The 19060-nt window shown below is 45.4% G+C and overlaps 1 protein-coding gene across 3 annotated transcripts in view; it reads right to left on the bottom strand.

Moving 5' to 3' along the window:
• The window catches only part of LOC144163267 (receptor-type tyrosine-protein phosphatase T-like), a 197181-nt gene that overhangs the window by 22792 nt on the left and 155329 nt on the right, over positions 1–19060 (bottom strand). For all 3 annotated transcript variants that reach the window (XR_013320874.1, XM_077694146.1, XM_077694147.1), the window contains exons 22-28: positions 14199–14295; positions 13143–13455; positions 10062–10104; positions 9509–9605; positions 6825–6898; positions 6431–6594; positions 1946–2033 (exon numbers count right to left, since the gene is read on the bottom strand). Coding sequence is in view for 2 of the 3 variants with exons in the window: in XM_077694146.1 (XP_077550272.1) it covers positions 1946–2033; positions 6431–6594; positions 6825–6898; positions 9509–9605; positions 10062–10104; positions 13143–13455; positions 14199–14295 (876 nt within the window). In the remaining variant the exon portion in view is untranslated. The remainder of the gene's footprint in view (positions 1–1945; positions 2034–6430; positions 6595–6824; positions 6899–9508; positions 9606–10061; positions 10105–13142; positions 13456–14198; positions 14296–19060) is intronic.

Raw genomic sequence — 19060 nt, 5'->3', positions numbered from 1 at the left:
AGAAAGTGTGGTTCATACATATGACACCACATTTAACGTAAACTTCACTCACATAAGCTACATAATTAGGAAACAAAGCAATGGCCCTGCAAATCACTAGCCCGTTTCCCGCACTAGAACACTTGACGTCATAGGCGCAGCCGTACGATTGGCTGAGGCCGGCAAAGGCAAGCGCAAGTTAGGCAGGGCTTATAAGCTTGCAGAACAACCTATTTTCGCCTAAATGTAATGCCCGTTCATTTTATAGCAGTAAGAATGGTGGGGTGAAACAATTGAAGTTGCGAAAGTACACGTAAATATGGGAGTACCAGTGCGTACTGCCCTTGGCATTTGTTATAGCTTGCACAGCAGTGCGGCGCTTTGGGCTTGTCTCAGACGACACTGGCAGATTGGCGTAAGCGACGTGACCCTATTTGTTGAACATACGCCATGGTTAATGAAACGTTTCACAAAACAAGCCAGGCGCACAAAAATAAGTCAGGTGCAACCACGGACAAAAACAAAGTAAAGGTGAATAGCGGTGCAGAGCAGTATGGTGGCGCCACCTAGGAGAACTTATGGTAAACAAGGCTCCGCAGTCGGCTGCAGACTGAAGGGTGCACTTGAAGTTCGCTTAAAGACCCGTCCATGTGACGTCGTGGCAGACATCACGAAACATGATTTGGCGGGATAATCAAAATTTTAACTCAAATTGATTATTTTGTCAGTTAATAAAGCATATTTTACAGCCAGAAAAGCGCTGGGGCACTATAAAACAAATCTGTCAAAAAAAAACCTAATTTGTCTGCATGGCCCCTTCAAGCCTTCTTTAAGGAGCCACGAAGCCAAAATACAAGTTTGTGTTATTGGAAAGATTTCGTGTTTTATATTGCCCCCAGCGCTTGTCCCAGTGCAAACGATGCTTTATTCACTAAGAAATTAATTACTTTAAGTTAAAATTTGGATTTTTCCGCTAAATCATGCGTTTTCGTGGCCTGCAATGACATAACAGGAACCGACCAGTCTGCAGCAGATTGGGCCGGACTCGCCGAGAGTCCGACCGTGATTGGGAAGCCTTGTTTACCGTTGGGTAACCTAGATGGCGCCACCATACCGTGGCAAGCCGTTTCTGCCTTTGGTTTGTTTTTCCCCGTATTTAAACCTGGCTTGTTTTTGTTCAGCGAGAACATGATCGTTTCGTGAAACATAGTGCTCACTCGACAAATATGGTCAGGTAAGACACCGTTGCTTGCGTGAATCGACCAGTTTCGTCTGAGACAACCCCAAAGCCCCGCAGTGCTGTGCAGCTAAACCAAGCATAGTGCGCGCAGTACCAACAGCAGTACGTATCCCTACTTCTATGTTTACATGTGCTTTCATAACTTTCACTGTTTGTCCCACCATTCTTATTGCTTTAAAAGGAATGTGCCCGAAATTTAAGCACACATAGCTCATTCTGGAAGCTTATAAGCTCAGCCTAATTTGCGTTTGCTTTTGCTGCCCTCGCCAATCGTAGAGCTGGCTGGTATGACATCATAGGTTCTGTTGCGGGGAATGAGCTAGTGGTTCGCATTGCCATTATCTTTTTTCCTAATTATATAGCTTATTTGAGGGAAGTTTACGTTAAAAGTGGTGTCAGTATGATTCTAACGAGGCAATCTTTTGAACGAACCAAACTTGTGTTTCCTCTTCATGGCTCCTTTAACAAGCTTAGTTCCTGTGATTTAATTCCCCAAGCAACCTGTTCCCATTTACACACACCGGTTCTTGGGTCAATCTAACTGCCATCCAGATGTAACTTATTTCACAGTAAATAGAGGGATAGCTCATGTGCATAATGTTGCAAAAGTCATCTGCCCCAAAAGAACAGCAAAGCAAGTTCGCAACCCCATCACTGAAGCATTGAGACCCCTGCCCCATTACGACCCGTTTCTGTTCAATATTTTCAACGACATTCTGAACTCACAGGCAAGAAGGTTTCCGTAGCGATTCTTGATTTTGTTCTCAACCCTCTGGGCTTCAACTGTTGAATACTGACGGCCTTTGGGTTGGCTCTGAAATCAGTTCAGATGACAGAGTTCTTAGTTCCCCACAGCAAACTGTCTACGAAGGAATACCTAGTAATCATAGTAAGCGAACAGTAGTAAACAGAAAACATGGCATTTGTACTTTTGAAAATAGAAATTATAGATAAGACAACGAGGAGTGGTGATAAATCGGCTCACTCTAGGTTTCATCATATATCTCGTACAGCACAGTGCATACGTGTCAAAGGAATACTTCTCACGTATGCATATGGTTGTTAGGCTTAATCTCAGCCTTGGCGGGTGTAGCCCGAAAGAACCCATTCCCGTTTGACCCCTTCCCGTTTGAACCCATTCCCGAAACTCCCTTCCCGCTTGATCCGTCCCGTGTGCGCCCGTAACCGAAACGACCTTCCCGTTACAACCCGCTCCCAAAGCGCCATCTCATTTGAACCCGCATTGTTGCAACCCATTTGAATTTTGAAAATATGCGTTACCGTCTTCGAAACTGTTCCCCAAAATTTATTTATTTATTTATATTTCAAAACAACCCTAAAGGCCCTCCGGTGGAGGGTATTACATAGGGTATACATCTAAACACAATAGTGAAACGATAAATCAAAATTTCATTAAAACAGAACACAAGAACAAAAAGAGCAGAGGAAAAGGACAGTGCATCGCGTAATAAAAGGAGCATTCACAGAGGAAGGGAAAAAAAGTAGTTCTGGGAGCACCGTATCAAAATTGATACGTCACAGCACGTGTTCTAGCATGCGGGGAAAAAAAGCAATAACGAGGAAAACAAATGTACAAATGTACAAATGGGGAAAAAATAAGCAATAACGAGGGAAAAAATGTACAAATGTACAAATGGGGAAAAAATAAGCAATAACGAGGGAAAAAAATGTACAAATGTACAAATGGGGAAAAAATAAGCAATAACGAGGAAAAAAAACGTACCGCAAGACAGTGGAAGCACATAAACACAGCCAACATTGTACTTGACATACCACATTACATGTTTCACACTGCATTCATTCCTCCTTGCGCGATGTTCATTGGACAATCGTTTTCAACCAAAGAAAAAACCCTGCCAACTTTATTTCGTGCTGTAAACAGAACCTTCACATTGTACCTGGCACCGACGTTTTTCAACGCATCTGACATCTTGTGCAAATAGGGAATTACTTCCGGCCTCTAATTCCTACCGCACAACACTGCAACCGTACCAACGTCACCCTTCCTTCTTTTTAGTTCTCTAATCATTTTTTATACACTGACCTAAAACATTGGTTCCGAAACCGGCATCTCGGAGGCGACGCACTTGACTATCAAAAGCCTGTTCTGAGCAATGCACACATGACCTATCCAAAGCAGCACCCAACACAGACCTAGCGATTCCTCGTTTTACCAACTTGGAATGCCCCGATGCATAACTAAGAATTGGCTTTACGGACCTAAGCTGATAACACCAGCACAAACGTTCAGTCTCAAGTTTCAAATTGAAATCCAGGCACTGAAGTCTGTTTTCACAAGGGGTCTCAAAGGTTAGTTTTAGGCCTAACCCAACCTTCTAAAAGAGGTCTTCAAAACCACTGACCACGGAAGGTGAGACGTATTGGTTACATACTACAAAAAAAAAATCATCCACGTACGTAAATATGCGAAACACTGAACTGGTAAGGTTACTCTCCAAACGTCTGTCCACCCGAGCTAAGAAAATGTCACTCAATGCGGGTTCTACACAGGACCCTATGCAAACCCCTGAGCGTTGTACATACGACTGACCCCACCAAGACAACACAGTATCTTTCAAATAAAAGGCCAACAGTTCCAAGAAAGCTTCTACAGAGATGTCAGAACCATTCCTAAAGACTTGTTCGTCATTGTAATCACTTATACACTCATTCGCAGAGGATAAGACCTGATCGTGTGGGATGGAGTAATACAGATCTTCATCTTCTATACTGAATGTCCCTCGAATACCGGCAGGCTGGATGTTTAGGTAGTTGATGACTGTGACTGAATTTCTTACCCTAAACGGGTCGTTGACATTTATTTTCCGAGGTGCGTTTGCGGATAGGAAGACACAAGCATTTGCCAGGCCCCCTTTCTGACACGATGGCTTTAAAAGGCTGGTCAACCTTATCGGTCTTCACGGAGGAGACGTGGAGAAGAACAACGTTGGCACAAGAAGATGAACGTCCCAGGTGTATCGCTGATTGTGGGTGCCGTCTCCAGATGCGGTCCTTGGGCTAGGGTAAGCGGTGACTTTCATCCTATGGCCAGTTTTCTGAGTAATGAAAAATTGCATGTTACTGTGGCTCATAAGGAAGGTTTCTTTGTCGTTCTCGTCGACAAAATGTTTTCCGAGAAACCGTTGAAGGCTCTAAACAAAAACTTCAGGCAGGTCTCGGAGAAGCCGATGAAAAGAAAGGACCATTCTAGGTCGCTTTTGTTGGATATGAACCTTCAGAAGCTTGCTTCGCAAGTGAAGAAAGCTGAGGGCATGGAGCTCTAGGTGTTCTCCGTGAAGACTCATAAAATTGACCGGCCTTTTAGAGCCATCCTCTCAAAAAAGGGGACCTGGCAAATACTTGTGTCTTCCTATCTGCAAACGCACCTCGGAAAACTAAATGTCAGCGACCCGTTTAGGGTAAGAAATTCAGTCACAGTCATCAACTACCTAAACGTCCAGCCTGCGGTATTCGAGGGGCATTTAGTATAGACGTTGAAGATCTGTATTACGCTATCCCACAAGATCAGGTCTTATCCTCTGCGAAAGAGTGTATAATTGAGCACAATGATGAACACGTCTTTAGGAATGGTTCGGGCATCTCTGTAGAAGCTTTCTTGGAACTGTTGGCCTTTTATTTGAAATATACTGTGTTGTCTTGGAGGGGTCAGTCATATGTACAACGCTCAGGGGTTCGCATAGGGTCATGTGTAGCACCCACATTGAGTGACATTTACTTAGCTCGGGTGGACAGACGTTTGGAGAGTAACCTTACCAGTTCAGTGTTTCACATATTTCAGTACGTGGATGATTTTTTTTGTACTATGTAACCAATAAGTCTCACCTTTCGTGGTCAGTGGTTTTGAAGACCTCTTTTAGAAGGTTGGGTTAGGCCTAAAACTAACCTTTGAGACCCCTTGTGAAAACAGACTTCAGTGCCTGGATTTCAATTTGAAACTTGAGACTGAACGTTTGTGCTGGTGTTATCAGCCTAGGTCCGTAAAGCCAATTCTTAGTTATGCATCGGGGCATTCCAAGTTCGTAAAACGAGGAATCGCTAGGTCTGTGTTGGGTGCTGCTTTGGATAGGTCATGTGTGCATTGCTCAGAACAGGCTTTTGATAGTCAAGTGCGTCGCCTCCGAGATGCCGGTTTCGGAACCAATGTTTTTAGGTCAATGTATAAAAAAATGATTAGAGAACTAAAAAGAATCAAGGATGACGTTGGTACGGTTGCTGTGTTGGGCGGTAGGAATTAGAGGCCGGCAGTAATTCCCTATTTGCACAAGATGTCAGATGCGTTGAAAAACGTCGGTGCCAGGTACAATGTGAAGGTTCTGTTTACAGCACGAAATAAAGTTGGCAGGGTTTTTTCTTTGGTTGAAAACGATTGTCCAATGAACATCGCGCAAGGAGGAATGAATGCAGTGTGAAACATGTAATGTGGTATGTCAAGTGCAATGTTGGCTGTGTTTATTTGTTTCCACTGTCTTGCGGTAAGGAGTACGTCAACCAAATGGGCAGATGCATAAACGTGTGCCTAAGAGAGCATGAACTGCCTTTAAAGGGGCTATGTAGTTACATCTTGCGGAACATTGCCGGCTCCGTGGTGGTGGAAGGCCGCTATTCTGTGATACTGAGATTGTGTTCAAGCATGTGCGGCAGTTGACGAGGGAAGTAGCTGAGGATTTCGAGATAACCCAGTGAGGGGTTGATTGTGTCAGTCAGGCATCTGTTGCTTTAGACGTGAAAGAGATTACGTATCTTGGTAGTCATTGAGTTGTACACCCTGTGGCAGTTGATGATGTAGGTGTTTGGTTTTGTGTTTGTGGGTTTGTTATTGTTCTTTGTGGTTTGTGAGTTGTTCCCGTCTGATTGTAGGAGACGCATGCGTGGTATGGTGACTGGGAGGGTACTTGTTCTTCGTCTTTTCTGGTTAAATTTTATTTGTGAGTAATCGTTCGTTCTGTGTTCGCTTTGTTAGTGTCGCGTTTTTGTTCAGTTTTGCGCTTTTTGAAGGTTTCAAAATGCAATTTCACCAACTAGCCCAACTCGCCATTCTGCTGCAGCTTGTTTGCATGCTTTAGTGTCTATTAAATTATACTCATATCTGCATGCCTGAGGGACAAACTGATAACTGACAGAACGCTCTGTCTCTTTATCCGACATGAGAGTAAAATGAAAATGGCTTACGATAAACTCTGACTTGAGGCCATCACAGGCCAGCATACGCTGCACATAATCCTGGAGCTCAGACAGGGGCAGTGGTTTTGAGCTGGCTCCTTTACTACTGCCACTGATTTCTTCCATCTCAAACTCCAAGCCATCAGTCTCGTCCACGATCGAGAGGCTTCCAGCTGCAAAAAAGGAACGGTAAAATTATGAAGAAAACTGTGCAGTGATCGACAACCGAATTATTAACAACGTTCCTGTTCGCCAACTCACAGCATGTAGGTCATCCAGCAAAGGAATTAAAGCTCCGCACTTAAAACTGAAAATGCGGGGTTGTTACTTCTCCGAGCACTGGTGGCGCTCAATATGTGAGAGCTTAATTCAGTGGAGATATTTAACCGGCAAGTTTTCTCACCATCGCTAGCCGGTGGCTTGGACCTCTGACGGAACCCTCGCGGTAGTCTCCCGAGGAGCTTCTCCCGAAACGTCCTGCATGTTTCCAACAGAGCCACATGTGAGCTTCACCTCTCCAACGCAGACCATAGGAATGTCCATCTCATTCCGATGCTCTCAAAATACGGTGGGTGCTGCAACATTACTACAGGCATTCTCAAATCTTTTTTTGTGCAAATCAATCGCTCAATACTGCTGAATTTTTTCTCGATGCTCGCTTTTATGGCCTATTTCGTTCTAACACCATGATCAGTCGGTGCAAGTGAAGACAAACAAATTACTACGCACTATGAAATGGGTGTTCCAGCCAGCACACAGACGGGCTGACGCATGATAATCACGTTTGCACGCTCACTTGTAGTGGAAAGAAAGCCGTTACAGAAGTGTACAACTGCACTGCTATGTACTTTTATTGAATTTTGGTGTTTTAAAATAAAACATCGGCAATAAACTTTGTTGGTATGGTATAGCACCAGCTAGTTTGAGTGTGAATGTTGTGATGGCTGTATTTGGGACTGTAATTGATATCGAAAAAACTTCAAAGCGCACAAATAGACGGGGACAAAGGGGAGGTACACACACGCGCGCTTAACTCGCAACTGCCTATTTCTGCGCTTTGAAGTTCTTTCGATATCATGCACCAACTAGCCCAACTTGCGCTATTACTGTAATTGAGGAGACTAATACCTTATTTCAGCGATTCTAAGCACCCCCCTACTTTCAGACAAAAAATTGGAAAAACGTTTGCATGCGAATCTAAGCACCCCCTTTTCTGCGAGGAAGCGCGCCTTGCCCAGGCTATATACAGAGTTAGTAATATGGCCCAGGCCACCAACGCGCTTTTTCACTCCGTTCTTTAGCCTTTCACTTGAGCGATTTAAAAGAAATGTTTTACTGAACAAAAGGCGACTGGCTGTTGGGTACTCAAAGCAGCGGCTCAAGCGGTGCTACTCACTTGAGCGGTCAGTGGTCAGACGTAAGCGGTGAGTTCACTGTTTGTGCCTACTTTTTTAATGTTTGCTGTACAAAACGTTATTCCTTGCTCCTATCTCATATAGTTACGGCCGCGAAAAGTGAGTGTGTATGGGGGGGTGGGGGTCATTTTAGATTTTTCAAGTTAATATGAACATCCGTAAATATGAATAAATATTAAACAGCGTTTCCGGCTACTCAGTGAGCGGAAGCAGTTTCGCCGGTTCGGTAATATGAATCAAGAGAGACCGCCCTCACCACGAGTTGTGAAGCCAATGTTAGGTTCATGTCTCCTCCGGAAGGAACGTTACAGCTGCTGTTCCGTCAGGACAGAACTCACTTTTCACTTTGCGTTCTGTCTCGACGGTACTTGAGCATTCCTTATCGTTCCATCTGAATGAAACTCTAGACACAGACTTTAGAAAAACACTTTATTGGTGAAACTGCCTTACTTCCATGCAAAATGGCTCTGTATATCCTTTTGCTTAACCAACTTCACTGCCTGAGACAATATGCACTTGTCTACAGAGTCGGAGCAGCTGAGGCCGCGATAGGAGGCGAAACGGCCCATTGCGGCGAGCGCGGGTGAGCGCCCAGGTAATGGCACAATGAGAAGCAACGCAGACTACGAAGATTCCAAGCCATTACAGCGAAGGAGAGGGTGGGTGGCCCAAGATGAATGAAATGATAGCGGCGGCAATTCATCCCGTGGCTGCGCAGTGAAATGCCGATCTCGGCACCCACACAGTTTCTTCTACCATGACAGATGCCGCCAGCATACAAATTATAAAGGGGTTATAAAGTTATCTAAAGTTATCCAAAGTTATTATAAAGTTATAAAGGGGTTATAAAGTTATAATTATAAAGGGGTTATAAAGGCCAAGGGGTTATAAAGTTATCTGGCCGCCTTGGAAAACGCCGTTTCCCCTCAGGATGTCTTCTTGCTCCATGCGCCGGACTAGGGTGAGTGCACTAATCACATCGGGGGATGTGGGAAAACGAAACTCTTCTCTCTTTTCAAGACAAGCAAGTACATGCCATCGCCGCTCGGTACAGTATCCCTGTTAGCACCTTCTCAAAACTTTTGAGTGCGGTAGTGAGCATCAAGTTCGAGAACAGGTGCCCTTTCAGCATAAGTTTGGTTCTTGAAACCTGTTTTGAACCAAAAAGTTTCGAAAGGCAAAAGTGATAATTAAGTGACGCTTGTGAATACGGGGGTATATGACCTTGCCTCTTTGAAGCGCCTAAACTCGTGCGAAAGCGGCAGGCGCAAATCACGCAGTTTTGTACTGTGAAATCAGTCCTTGAAGGGTGAGTTCACCTTCAATGATGTCTAGCATTCTGGTTTCGTTCCTGCTTCAATCTCGCGTTAACTCGCAACCTGCATGTATAACGAACATGCGTAACGAACTTCGTTATATCCAGGTTAAACTGCTTATTCGGAGTCGCTGGTATTTTTGTTCAATATAGGCGTAATTTTTGCGATATATTCTTGTTTGAAACATACCTAGTCCGGAAATAGTTCGATATAAAGATAATTTGATGTAAACGAGTTCGATATAGTCCGGTTCGACTGTTGGCCATAAAGTCCGACGTTCGCGGAAAATGTGAAAGCAAATGAGTGAGCAGTGTATTGCAAAATGCACACAAGAACTAAGGGAAATGAGAACCCACCACAAGGCCGCTATAAGTGCAAGCATGAGAATCACGATGCAGACGATGGCAGCGGTTGGTCCAGAGAAGGAGCCACTGCTAGGATCCTGCTTCCGCACTGAAATGAACACATCGCAAACACCTGTAACCTTTCAAGGTCACTCACACCTGTGACCTTTCAAGGTCACTCACAGTGTCTGTGCAATGGCACTACCCGCACACAAGATTGCTGACACAGAAGTAGAGTTATGCAGCGTGTCGCACATTATTTTATTATGAAAATTTAAAAAATAGATGCACCTGAGAAAATTTCTGCTAACGCATGTATATGCAGACAGCTTATAAAGTTATTTCATATGTGTATATGTGTAAGTTGTTAACAGTAAATCACAGCCCTATGACTAGGTATTTCAAAATGTAGTACTCAAACTACATCATTTCATAAAATTCACAAACAACGATTTGGCAGCCTAAGTGAGTTTTCAAAAAAAAAAGAATGTTTGCTTGCAAACCTAATCAAAGTTACCTTTTGTCACCCTGATTAAAATTTTTAAAATACCTTTTAACTCCTCACCTGTAATTGGTTCTGTCAGGAGCTGATAGGATAGTCTGCTGTCCTGCAATACAAAGAATGTGAATGAAGTCTCCCTTGGATATTCTCACAACAGGTGCTATTTTATGTGTTTCCTGCACATATCAAGACTAAAATTTACAGAAAAAAACAGCCTCTGTGAATCACCTCAGTGAGCCCCGGTTAGCTAGGTCCTCCATTGACGTTTGACATATTTTCCCTTCCAGCTGACAATGTAGTGATTAAGCCATTCAGTACTTCCCCCCTTTTCTTGTACCTCATCTTGGCGCCTGTTTCTCCAAATCCCACTACGACAAGCCGCAACCTTAGGTATCGCTGTTTATTTTGTAGGCTACACAAATGTCTACACGAATGAGAGTACCTGGTATGGCAGCCCTTAACACTTTCGTGACCGCGGGAAAATTGACCGATTCGTAGGTAGGCTTCGTATTAGCGCCAAATATCAATTTCGCTATGCAGAAACAAGACCAAAACTGCTGTAAACTGTTCGCGATTTGTCCTGTGGTAAGTAGAACTACAACACAACTTAAAACACTGTGCTCAAGCGTAGTAAAACTGCCTAAAATCCTAAAGTAGCTTGGTAAACAGGCACAGCTTGATATTTTCAGCCGATTTCAGGAATTATTACTGGCAGAGTGCAAACCTGACGATTGCAAATTATTTTCTGATTCACCATTTGTGCCCTGATAACAAGAACGAAACGCTGATGCAGAGTAACTACGAGTGGCACGCATTCTTCTTTGGCAGCAGTGACACGCTATGACCTAACTCCTTTTCCACACCCATGGGGGATGCAAACGCGTGTCAAAAATCACGTCTTTGTTGCAAAATGAAAACAAAACCGACTTTTACAGGCCATTTTCTGAGCTTACTCCAAATAGCTTTACTTCTTCCCATAACGCCTACAGCGCTATAAAAAGGGGCTCCCAAGGTATCGTTCAAATAGAACTATTTTCAATAGGCGCGGTAACGAAAGCGCGGTAACGAGGTAACGAAAGGGGCCATGCAGACATAACACAAGATTGCTTCATTCGAAAGATTGCCTCGTTAGAATAATACCGACCCCACTTTCAACGTAAACTTCGCTTATATAAACTGCATAATTAGGAACAAAGAGAATGACCATGCGACCAACCAGCTCATTTCTCGCAACCGAACCTATGATGCCATATCTGCCCAGCTGTGCGATTGGCTGAGGCCTGCAAAAGGAAACTCAAATTATCAGCGCTTGAAGCTTGCCGAACTACATATTTGCGCTTGCATTTAGCGCACAGGCTTTTTATAGCGCAAAGAGTGGAAGTGGACACAGTGGAAAGTTATGAAAGTACACGTAAACATAGAAATACCAATGAGTACTGCTGTTGGGGGAGGTTCCCGTTTGAACCCATTCCCATTTCATCCTTCCCGCTTGTTTCCTCCCGTTTACACCTGGCGCAAAACGACCTTCCCCTTTCCCCTTTCCCATGTCGCCTGTTCCCATTTGAAACCGTTCCAAATTGAAGCTACTCGTTTGTTCCCTGCCACTTGAACCCGGTACAAAACGCCCTTCCCGTTTCGTATTTTCCCATTTAGCCCCTTCCCAGAATAACGAACCCAGTTTTGCGAAACTTGGGTGACTCGGATCGAGGCGTGCTACTTTTGAAATTAAAGTTGCGACCAACTGTATTTTATCCTCGTGTTTTGAGTTACGTCCGACGAACCTAAAGTCAAAAATTACTTGCGTCCGCCATAACCTGAAAATAAAATTGAAGTTACGTCAAACGTATTTCACCGTGAAAAAAACGTTACGGCTCGCTGAGCCAAATATGCAGACGCCCTATTAACCTGCAACCTTTCTGCAATGGTCCGTTTCACGATACCCTGCGCCAATTAAAAAACAATTAGGTTACTGCGTTACGTCCGACCCGGTACAGCGTTGGTGAATTACAGCTGAAACCACACTCATCTGTCTGCTTCTGTGTTGGTCGAGCGGTCTGGAACGTGTTGCTCGCATGCGTACTCCGCGACAGCGGTGATGGTTCTAGTCCCTACGGTTGCATATACGAAGGCACGTGCACTTATATGCAAAACACACACAAAAAAAAGGACGGGAAATAACAAAATAGAACCTTTCCGCGGTCGCAGTGCCAGTTTGTAGCGTCCGTGGCTCTTGCCGAGAATGAAGTTGGGTGTTATAACAAATGCAACTATTATTTATTAGGGGTAGTACAGGGCTACTGTTTTTTTTTTTCTACGCAGGAAAAAGACCTCGCGAAATATAATTACCAGATATAGCTAACTACACAAAAAAAAACGTATTTTATGAAAGTGGTAACTATTATGGACCAAAAATTAAGCCAGTGGTACGATCCATTTTAATGTGTGGCTAACGGTTACTTTATATGCACATGTTCTTAAAAGAATGGCCATTGAAGCCTAAAGCTGAACTTTTTGCTTGGGGGAAATAGTTCCCACACATTTTTCATATAGACGTTAGGCACACCTCAAGCTGTATTTTCTCGCGTGTACTTTTTACGGATAATACATAGGCGGGCACGCAGTACGTGGAAAAGGAAAAGCAAAGATTTAGGTAGTTATCCGTCTATAATAGTGTTAGGACAGCGTTACCGTGTTTGCGTCACCGTTTACCGTGTTACCGGGAGCCGGAGTTTCCGATTGCCGCTGAAAACGGTAGGACACGTTTTAACACACCGTTTGCGGTTTGCGTATACCGGCCGCCGCGGCGCAAGTAGCAACATCTGATCAATGAGTCTCAAAGCAAATCACACATAACTTTGTTGCTCATATATATATCTCCTTTCGTTTAAAGTAGCATTTTTCGGGTGTAGCGTTCACAATAATTGTAGTTGTTTGGAGAATACTGTAGCCATCACCTGTACTGTAGCCATCGGTGGCGCCATCTACCGAATAGAGTTCGAGTCAAGGTAAAATAGAATTTGTAAAATAGAAGTTGACTGAATCGGGTAAGTTCACGTCAACGCGTGCAATAAATCGTGGCTGCACTGCAAAATTCAGCCATCATTTTGGGCCCAGCCACTTCCGCCACACGCAGGACACACTTACTCCTTCGAAGTTCACTTCGGCTGCCAGCCCCACGCTGTATGTAGCCTCCGGAATGAGCGGCGCGTTGTAGTAGTCCCCGTAGTAGCGGCCGTCTCCCACAGTGAACTCTCCCTGACTCTTCAATTCATCAGGAGTCATCTTAGCAGCCATGTAAAATGAGAGGTTCATGGCCACCGACTCATTGTAGTCCGGCGTGCCACCGGTCCACTCGTGGAGGGCGCTATCGCCACCACTGGCCTCGCTGGAATCGCCAGGCGACCGTCTGGTACGGTTCTTACGGTCATCATGGCTCTGGACCAGCACATAATAAGCCCTGCAATATGGCATAAAGGAACGCCAATAGCCGGTAAGAAATGCAATTCAGTCATGCTGCACAAGCTTAGTACTGTAATTGGACAAAACTAAACTATCCGATCCAAGCATTTTAAACACTCAGTAGTGCGAAAAACTTTACACTTGGGCAATCATACATAGCGCTCTGCTACCTGGCAAATGACGTAAGGGGAGTTTCATCAATAGGGCATTTTGCAAACTCTACAACACCCTTCTAAAAAAAGAAAAAGAAAAAAAAAGCACATTAGAATGCTTTTGCCCTAGTTCACGTGTATAAGTGCTTTACGCAGACATTTTCTTGTTGTCAGCAATTTCATACGCCTCAAATGAAATATGTTGGCATCATATTGGCAGCTGCTCTCTGTACAACAAACCATTTTAGACAAAAAGAGAACTGGGGAATTGGGCAATTAATGCAAAGCGTTTTACTTTCATGTTTTGCAGCTCCAAAACATGTTAGAGCTCACATTTATTGCAGTTCTCTTTGACGCTAAATGCAGGAACGCTTTAAGCATAAAAAAATGTGTACTATTTTCCGATTTTAATGCAGGTTCAGCAGCAAAATGTGCCCCAGTCGCGAGGTAAGGCTGAGTATCAAAATACTGCCCGCAATTAGTATGTTAAAAAAAACTTTGATCTTCATGCCTGGCTCTCGACTCACCCAGCCTCAAATATAGTGACGTGGAACTGAAAGAAACGAAATAGACACTGAAATAAACCTACTTGATGTCATCCGGCTGATCGCCAAGTGGTGTCAGCTGCAGCGTGATGGCTGTCTCACTGACAGTCTTCAGCTCGACCTTTGTCTCGATCACAGGAACTACACGGTAGAGGGACATTGTTGGCATGTTGCCACTCCCTTATTGAGCACTGAATACACGTATAATTGCTTATATACCAATCATTTTAACTTTTTCGGCAATGTTAAAATGGTCCCGAAACACGTTCTGAACACGGTCAATAAACTCGTGCAACCATCGATCAAGGATATCTCAGACTAATGCTTTTTATGAATGACAGCAAGATCACAGTTTTGCTGCAAATTTTGTTCTTCCCCTCCACCGCACTTCTTTTTAAGTGCGACATAACTCCGCTAACACTCAGTGCACTGAGAAGATTCAGGCGGGAGGACGTCACTTGAAATGGGCTGTGCGGGAGGGGTGGGGGTGGGGCACCCTATGGGCTCGATACCATCAGGAGAAGGTATTTCTCTGGACATCTTTAAACGATGGCTGCTTCAGGAGCTCATCAATTTTTGTTTCACATGAATGCAAAATATGTCAGAATATTCAGGTGTCTTATCAACGATTAAAACAAATTGGCTAGCGGTTACGATATTTACTAATGCGATATTTGGGTGCAGCAGCAGTGCGCTGAGACAGCACTCACTCCTGGGTTCTCTCGGCGACAGCAATGATGAGCTTCTGCGTCGGCGGCGCGAAGTGCGTCTTAGGAAGTGACTGCAACACGGGTGGTGGTGGTGATTTATTAAGAAAGCAGGGAAGAGAAAAGAACTGGGGATATTGTTGAACTCAGTCGGGGAGTTCACCCTCATACAACCCAGTCCAGGGAAGGGAAGTGGGCGGGGGGTGTTCAAAGGATAGGAAGAGAGAAAGAGGGAAGAAGTAAGAGAGTGGGGCACAATCTATGTCGCGTTCGTCTCGTCCGAGGATCAACGGCTACAAACGCTGCACTAGTCCTGTCACAACCAGGAAGTTGAGAAGGTGCTGCACGACATCCCGTCGTATGGCGTCCGATCCCGTGGGGAGCAGGGAGTCTTCCAGCTTGTGTCTTGGTGCACTGAGTCACGGGAGTGCGTCCCCGAGTTCCTCCCTCGCTGTGTTGTGCTGGCGTCAAGAGCACAGTAAGTGCTCGAGCGTCTCCGGCTCTGGGCAGTCGGCGCAGGCGAGGGACTACCGGAGGCCCTGGTGGTGCAGGCGCACGTTGCAGCAATTAAGCCGCAGGCGAAGCTGGAGCGACCGCCGTCTCTGCTGATGCGTCCGGGCAGGACCCGTGGGGCCTGACCACTGACCACTCGAGCATCTGGATGCAGAGGCTCCACCACTCCGGCCAGGATAGTCCTTGCAGCGTCGAATGACACCACAACCAGAGAGGCTGGTACCCCTGCCTGGTGAGCAGCACCCTTGGCCAGGGTGTCTGCAACCTCGTTGCCCGTGATGCCCACATGCGATGGTAGCCAGTGAAGTCGCAGTGGACACCCCTGGGCATCCACTGCATGAAGCTTGGCCACCAGCGACACGAGCGTCTCGTGCGGGCACAGCATACGGCCTCCCTCTTCACCACGGTACTTTCGGAGAGCACTCGCACGGCCACGGCGAACTGCCGTCCCAATTTCGTGACACTCTCCTCCTTTGCTTTCTTTCACTATTGAGTCTTTCACTCGGTATTTTCACTATTCGGTCTTGCCATCGTTCACTCGGTTATGACGACGACGCGGCCCAGCCCAATGACGGCCGCCAAAGGGCTGCGCCCTAAAAACAAATGAACAAGGCTTGCAAAGTCGCAGTCAAACTTATTTGAGTGCCTGAACTAGCACCCGTTGAACTGATGATGATGGTTTGATGTTTATGGCGCAAGGCCAACTGGGGCAAAGAGCGCCAAAACAATAGTCGTATATGAGAGGTGATACCTTAAACCCTAAGTAAAATCAGCAAAAACAAAAGTAAAATCACAAAACGACAATGAGCATGGCTGGTGTATAGGGCCAGATTTCATGATGCGTGATAGGAAATGAGGTTTAAAAACTTGACTTCTGACAAATACTCAAACACACGTTTCACGGAAACAATGGCTTCGTCACCCAGAAAAAACGATGGATGTAGGGGAATATGTTGTCTGTAGAGTTCTCTGAAGTGTTTGTGTCGTGTTGTGTGAAGTGCCTTGCATGTGATTAGTATGTGCACTACGGATAGGGCCTCTCCGCACCTGCTGCACTGGGGTCTAAAAGATCCCGTCAGCAAATACGAGTGCGTCGCATGGGTGTGCCCTATCCGCAGCCTACCCAAGGCGACTTCCGTGTGTCTGTTGTGCGAGTCAGATGTGTACCGTCCCAAGTGTGGCTTTATAACATGTAGTTTGTTGTCTGTCTGTTCGTCCCAGTGTGTTTGCCATGTTCTGCGCAGGTGTTGTCTTATGTGTGGCTTGAGGTCTGTGTAGGGTACCGTTGTAATGTCCACAGTGTTCCTGAGTGTAGCAGCGCCGGCCCTCTCGTCTGCCAGCTCGTTCCCAGCGATCCCTGCGTGTCCTGGGACCCAGCAGAGGACCAGCTGATGCTTCTTTGCATACACGGACATGATAGTGCTGAATACAAGATTAACTATGTAGTTTTTGGGGGGCTTGTGCGATGACAGTGCTTGAACAACACTCAAAGAATCTGTATAAATGATGGAATTGGGAATTTGAGTTTCAAGAATGTGTCGTGCAATCAGTAAAATTCCAAACGCTTCTCCTGAAAAAATTGATGTGTGCACGCTCATGGTTCTGGCTGCATTGAAATTAGGACCATGAGCAGCGCACGACACCATACTGGAGGTTTTAGAAGCGTCACTATAAAATTCTGTACATGTGTATTTAAACTGCAAAGACAGAAAGTGCTGCAGTATTGCAGCTCGTGGTACACGATTTTTGTCAAGTCTCATAAAAGAAAGGTCGCACGACACCGGGCGAACTTGCCAAGGCGGTAAACTGTTAGAAAAGGATGACCTGTACACATCTAAAAACGAAGCACTGAGATCCGAGGCTTGCTCTCTCACTCTAAGTGAAAAGGGCAGAGGAACGGATGGGCGATTTGCAAAGAGCAGAGATGTTGATGTATCGTTAAAGACAGGATAAAAAGGATGATTATTCAGCGATGAAATTTTAAAAGCATATAGCAAGTCCATGTACGATCGTTGGTTCTCAAGGCTCCACTTATCACACTCGACATACAGACTCTCGACAGGGCTAGTGCGAAAAGCACCAGACGCAAGCCGCAGCCCCAAGTGTAGCACTGGGTCAAGCATTCGCAACGCTGTTTTAGTCGCCGACCCATATACCACACTGCCATAGTCTAAACGAGACCCAACCAAAGCAGTATAGAGCCGTAGTAGGAGTTCTTTGTCGGAACCATACGATTGATGGGAGAGAACCTTAAGTATATTCATTGTTTTCAGACATTTATGTTTAAGTTTCTTGATGTGTGGAATGAATGTGAGTTTCTGGTCAAACACAACACCTAAGAACTTGTGCTCCTTGTTCACAGGAAGCGACACGCCATTCAGAGTAATGTCTGGGTCCGGATGGACCCCGCGCTTCCTGGAGAACACAACGCAGGAGCTTTTTGCAGGATTCAATTTAAACCCATTCTTGTCTGCCCAGCCGGCAAGCTTCTTGACACCAAGCTGGACTTGACGTTCGCATATTGACATATTACATGATTTAAAAGATATTTGCACGTCGTCTACATACATAGAATAAGAGATTGTTGGTGGCAGTGCCTTTCCAAGAGAGTTCATCTTTACGATAAAGAGAGTGCAACTCAACACGCCACCTTGCGGCACGCCATTTTCTTGGACGTGAACCTTTGAAAGGGCACAACCAACTCTTACTCTGAATGTTCTCTCCGACAAATAACTAACAAGGGTGTTCAACATATTACCCGAAACATCGAATGACCTGAGGTCACTAAGGATCCCATAACGCCAAGCGGTGTCGTAGGCCTTCTCGAGGTCGAAAAAGACAGTTAAGCAGTACTGCTTATGCACGAAGGCATCCTTGATGTATGAGTCAAGTGCAACCAGTTGATCGTTTGTCGATCGCCCCACCCTAAAGCCTGCCTGGCAGCTCTCGAGAAGACCATTGTACTCGAGGAAGTACACGAGTCTGCGATTGATCATCTTCTCAAAGAGCTTGCACAGGCAGCTCGTCAGGGCTATTGGACGGTAACTTGAGGGGGACGACGGGTCCTTTCCCTCCTTCAAGAAAGCCACTACAATAGCCTCCCTCCAAGAGTGTGGAATGTGCCCCGAAAGCCATATTTTATTATATAGATGTAGAAGTGCTTCAAGTGTGTCTGCGTGTAGGTGTTGTATCATTGTGTATGTAATGTTGTCTGGGCCTGGAGCTGAGGGTTTACACGTGCCCAGAGCAGCCCTCAGCTCATGTAGTGAAAACAGGGAGTTGTAAGAAGTCTGTGATTTGTTTTTGTCGTGTAGGGACTTCTTTTCACAAGAGGCTTTATGTTTCAAGAAAGTGTTCGTGTAGTGTGCTGAACTGGACACGTGTTGGAAGTGTTGTGCGAGTGTGTCAGCCTGGTCTTCCAGTGTGTCCCCTGTTGTACTGACCAGGGGCAGGCTGTGTGTCTGTTGTCCTTTGAGTTTGCGTATACGTGTCCATACTTTCCGTGTGTCTGTGTAGGAGTTTATTGATGTTATGAATGTACGCCAACTCTCTCGTTTTGCCTCACGGCGCACACGTTTTCCTAATGCCTTGGCCCGTTTGAACAAGAGGAGGTTTCCCGACGTGGAGTACCGACGAAGGATACCCCACGCCTTGTTCTGGGCCTCTCGCGCCCGCCTACAGTCCTC

Source organism: Haemaphysalis longicornis, unplaced genomic scaffold (genome assembly GCF_048455015.1).
Source record: "Haemaphysalis longicornis isolate Haplotype H1 unplaced genomic scaffold, Haemaphysalis longicornis Haplotype H1 scaffold_12, whole genome shotgun sequence".
Classification (NCBI taxonomy): Eukaryota; Metazoa; Arthropoda; class Arachnida; order Ixodida; family Ixodidae; genus Haemaphysalis; species Haemaphysalis longicornis.
Note: the sequence above shows the minus strand (reverse complement) of the source record. Positions and strands in the feature narration are given on the sequence as shown.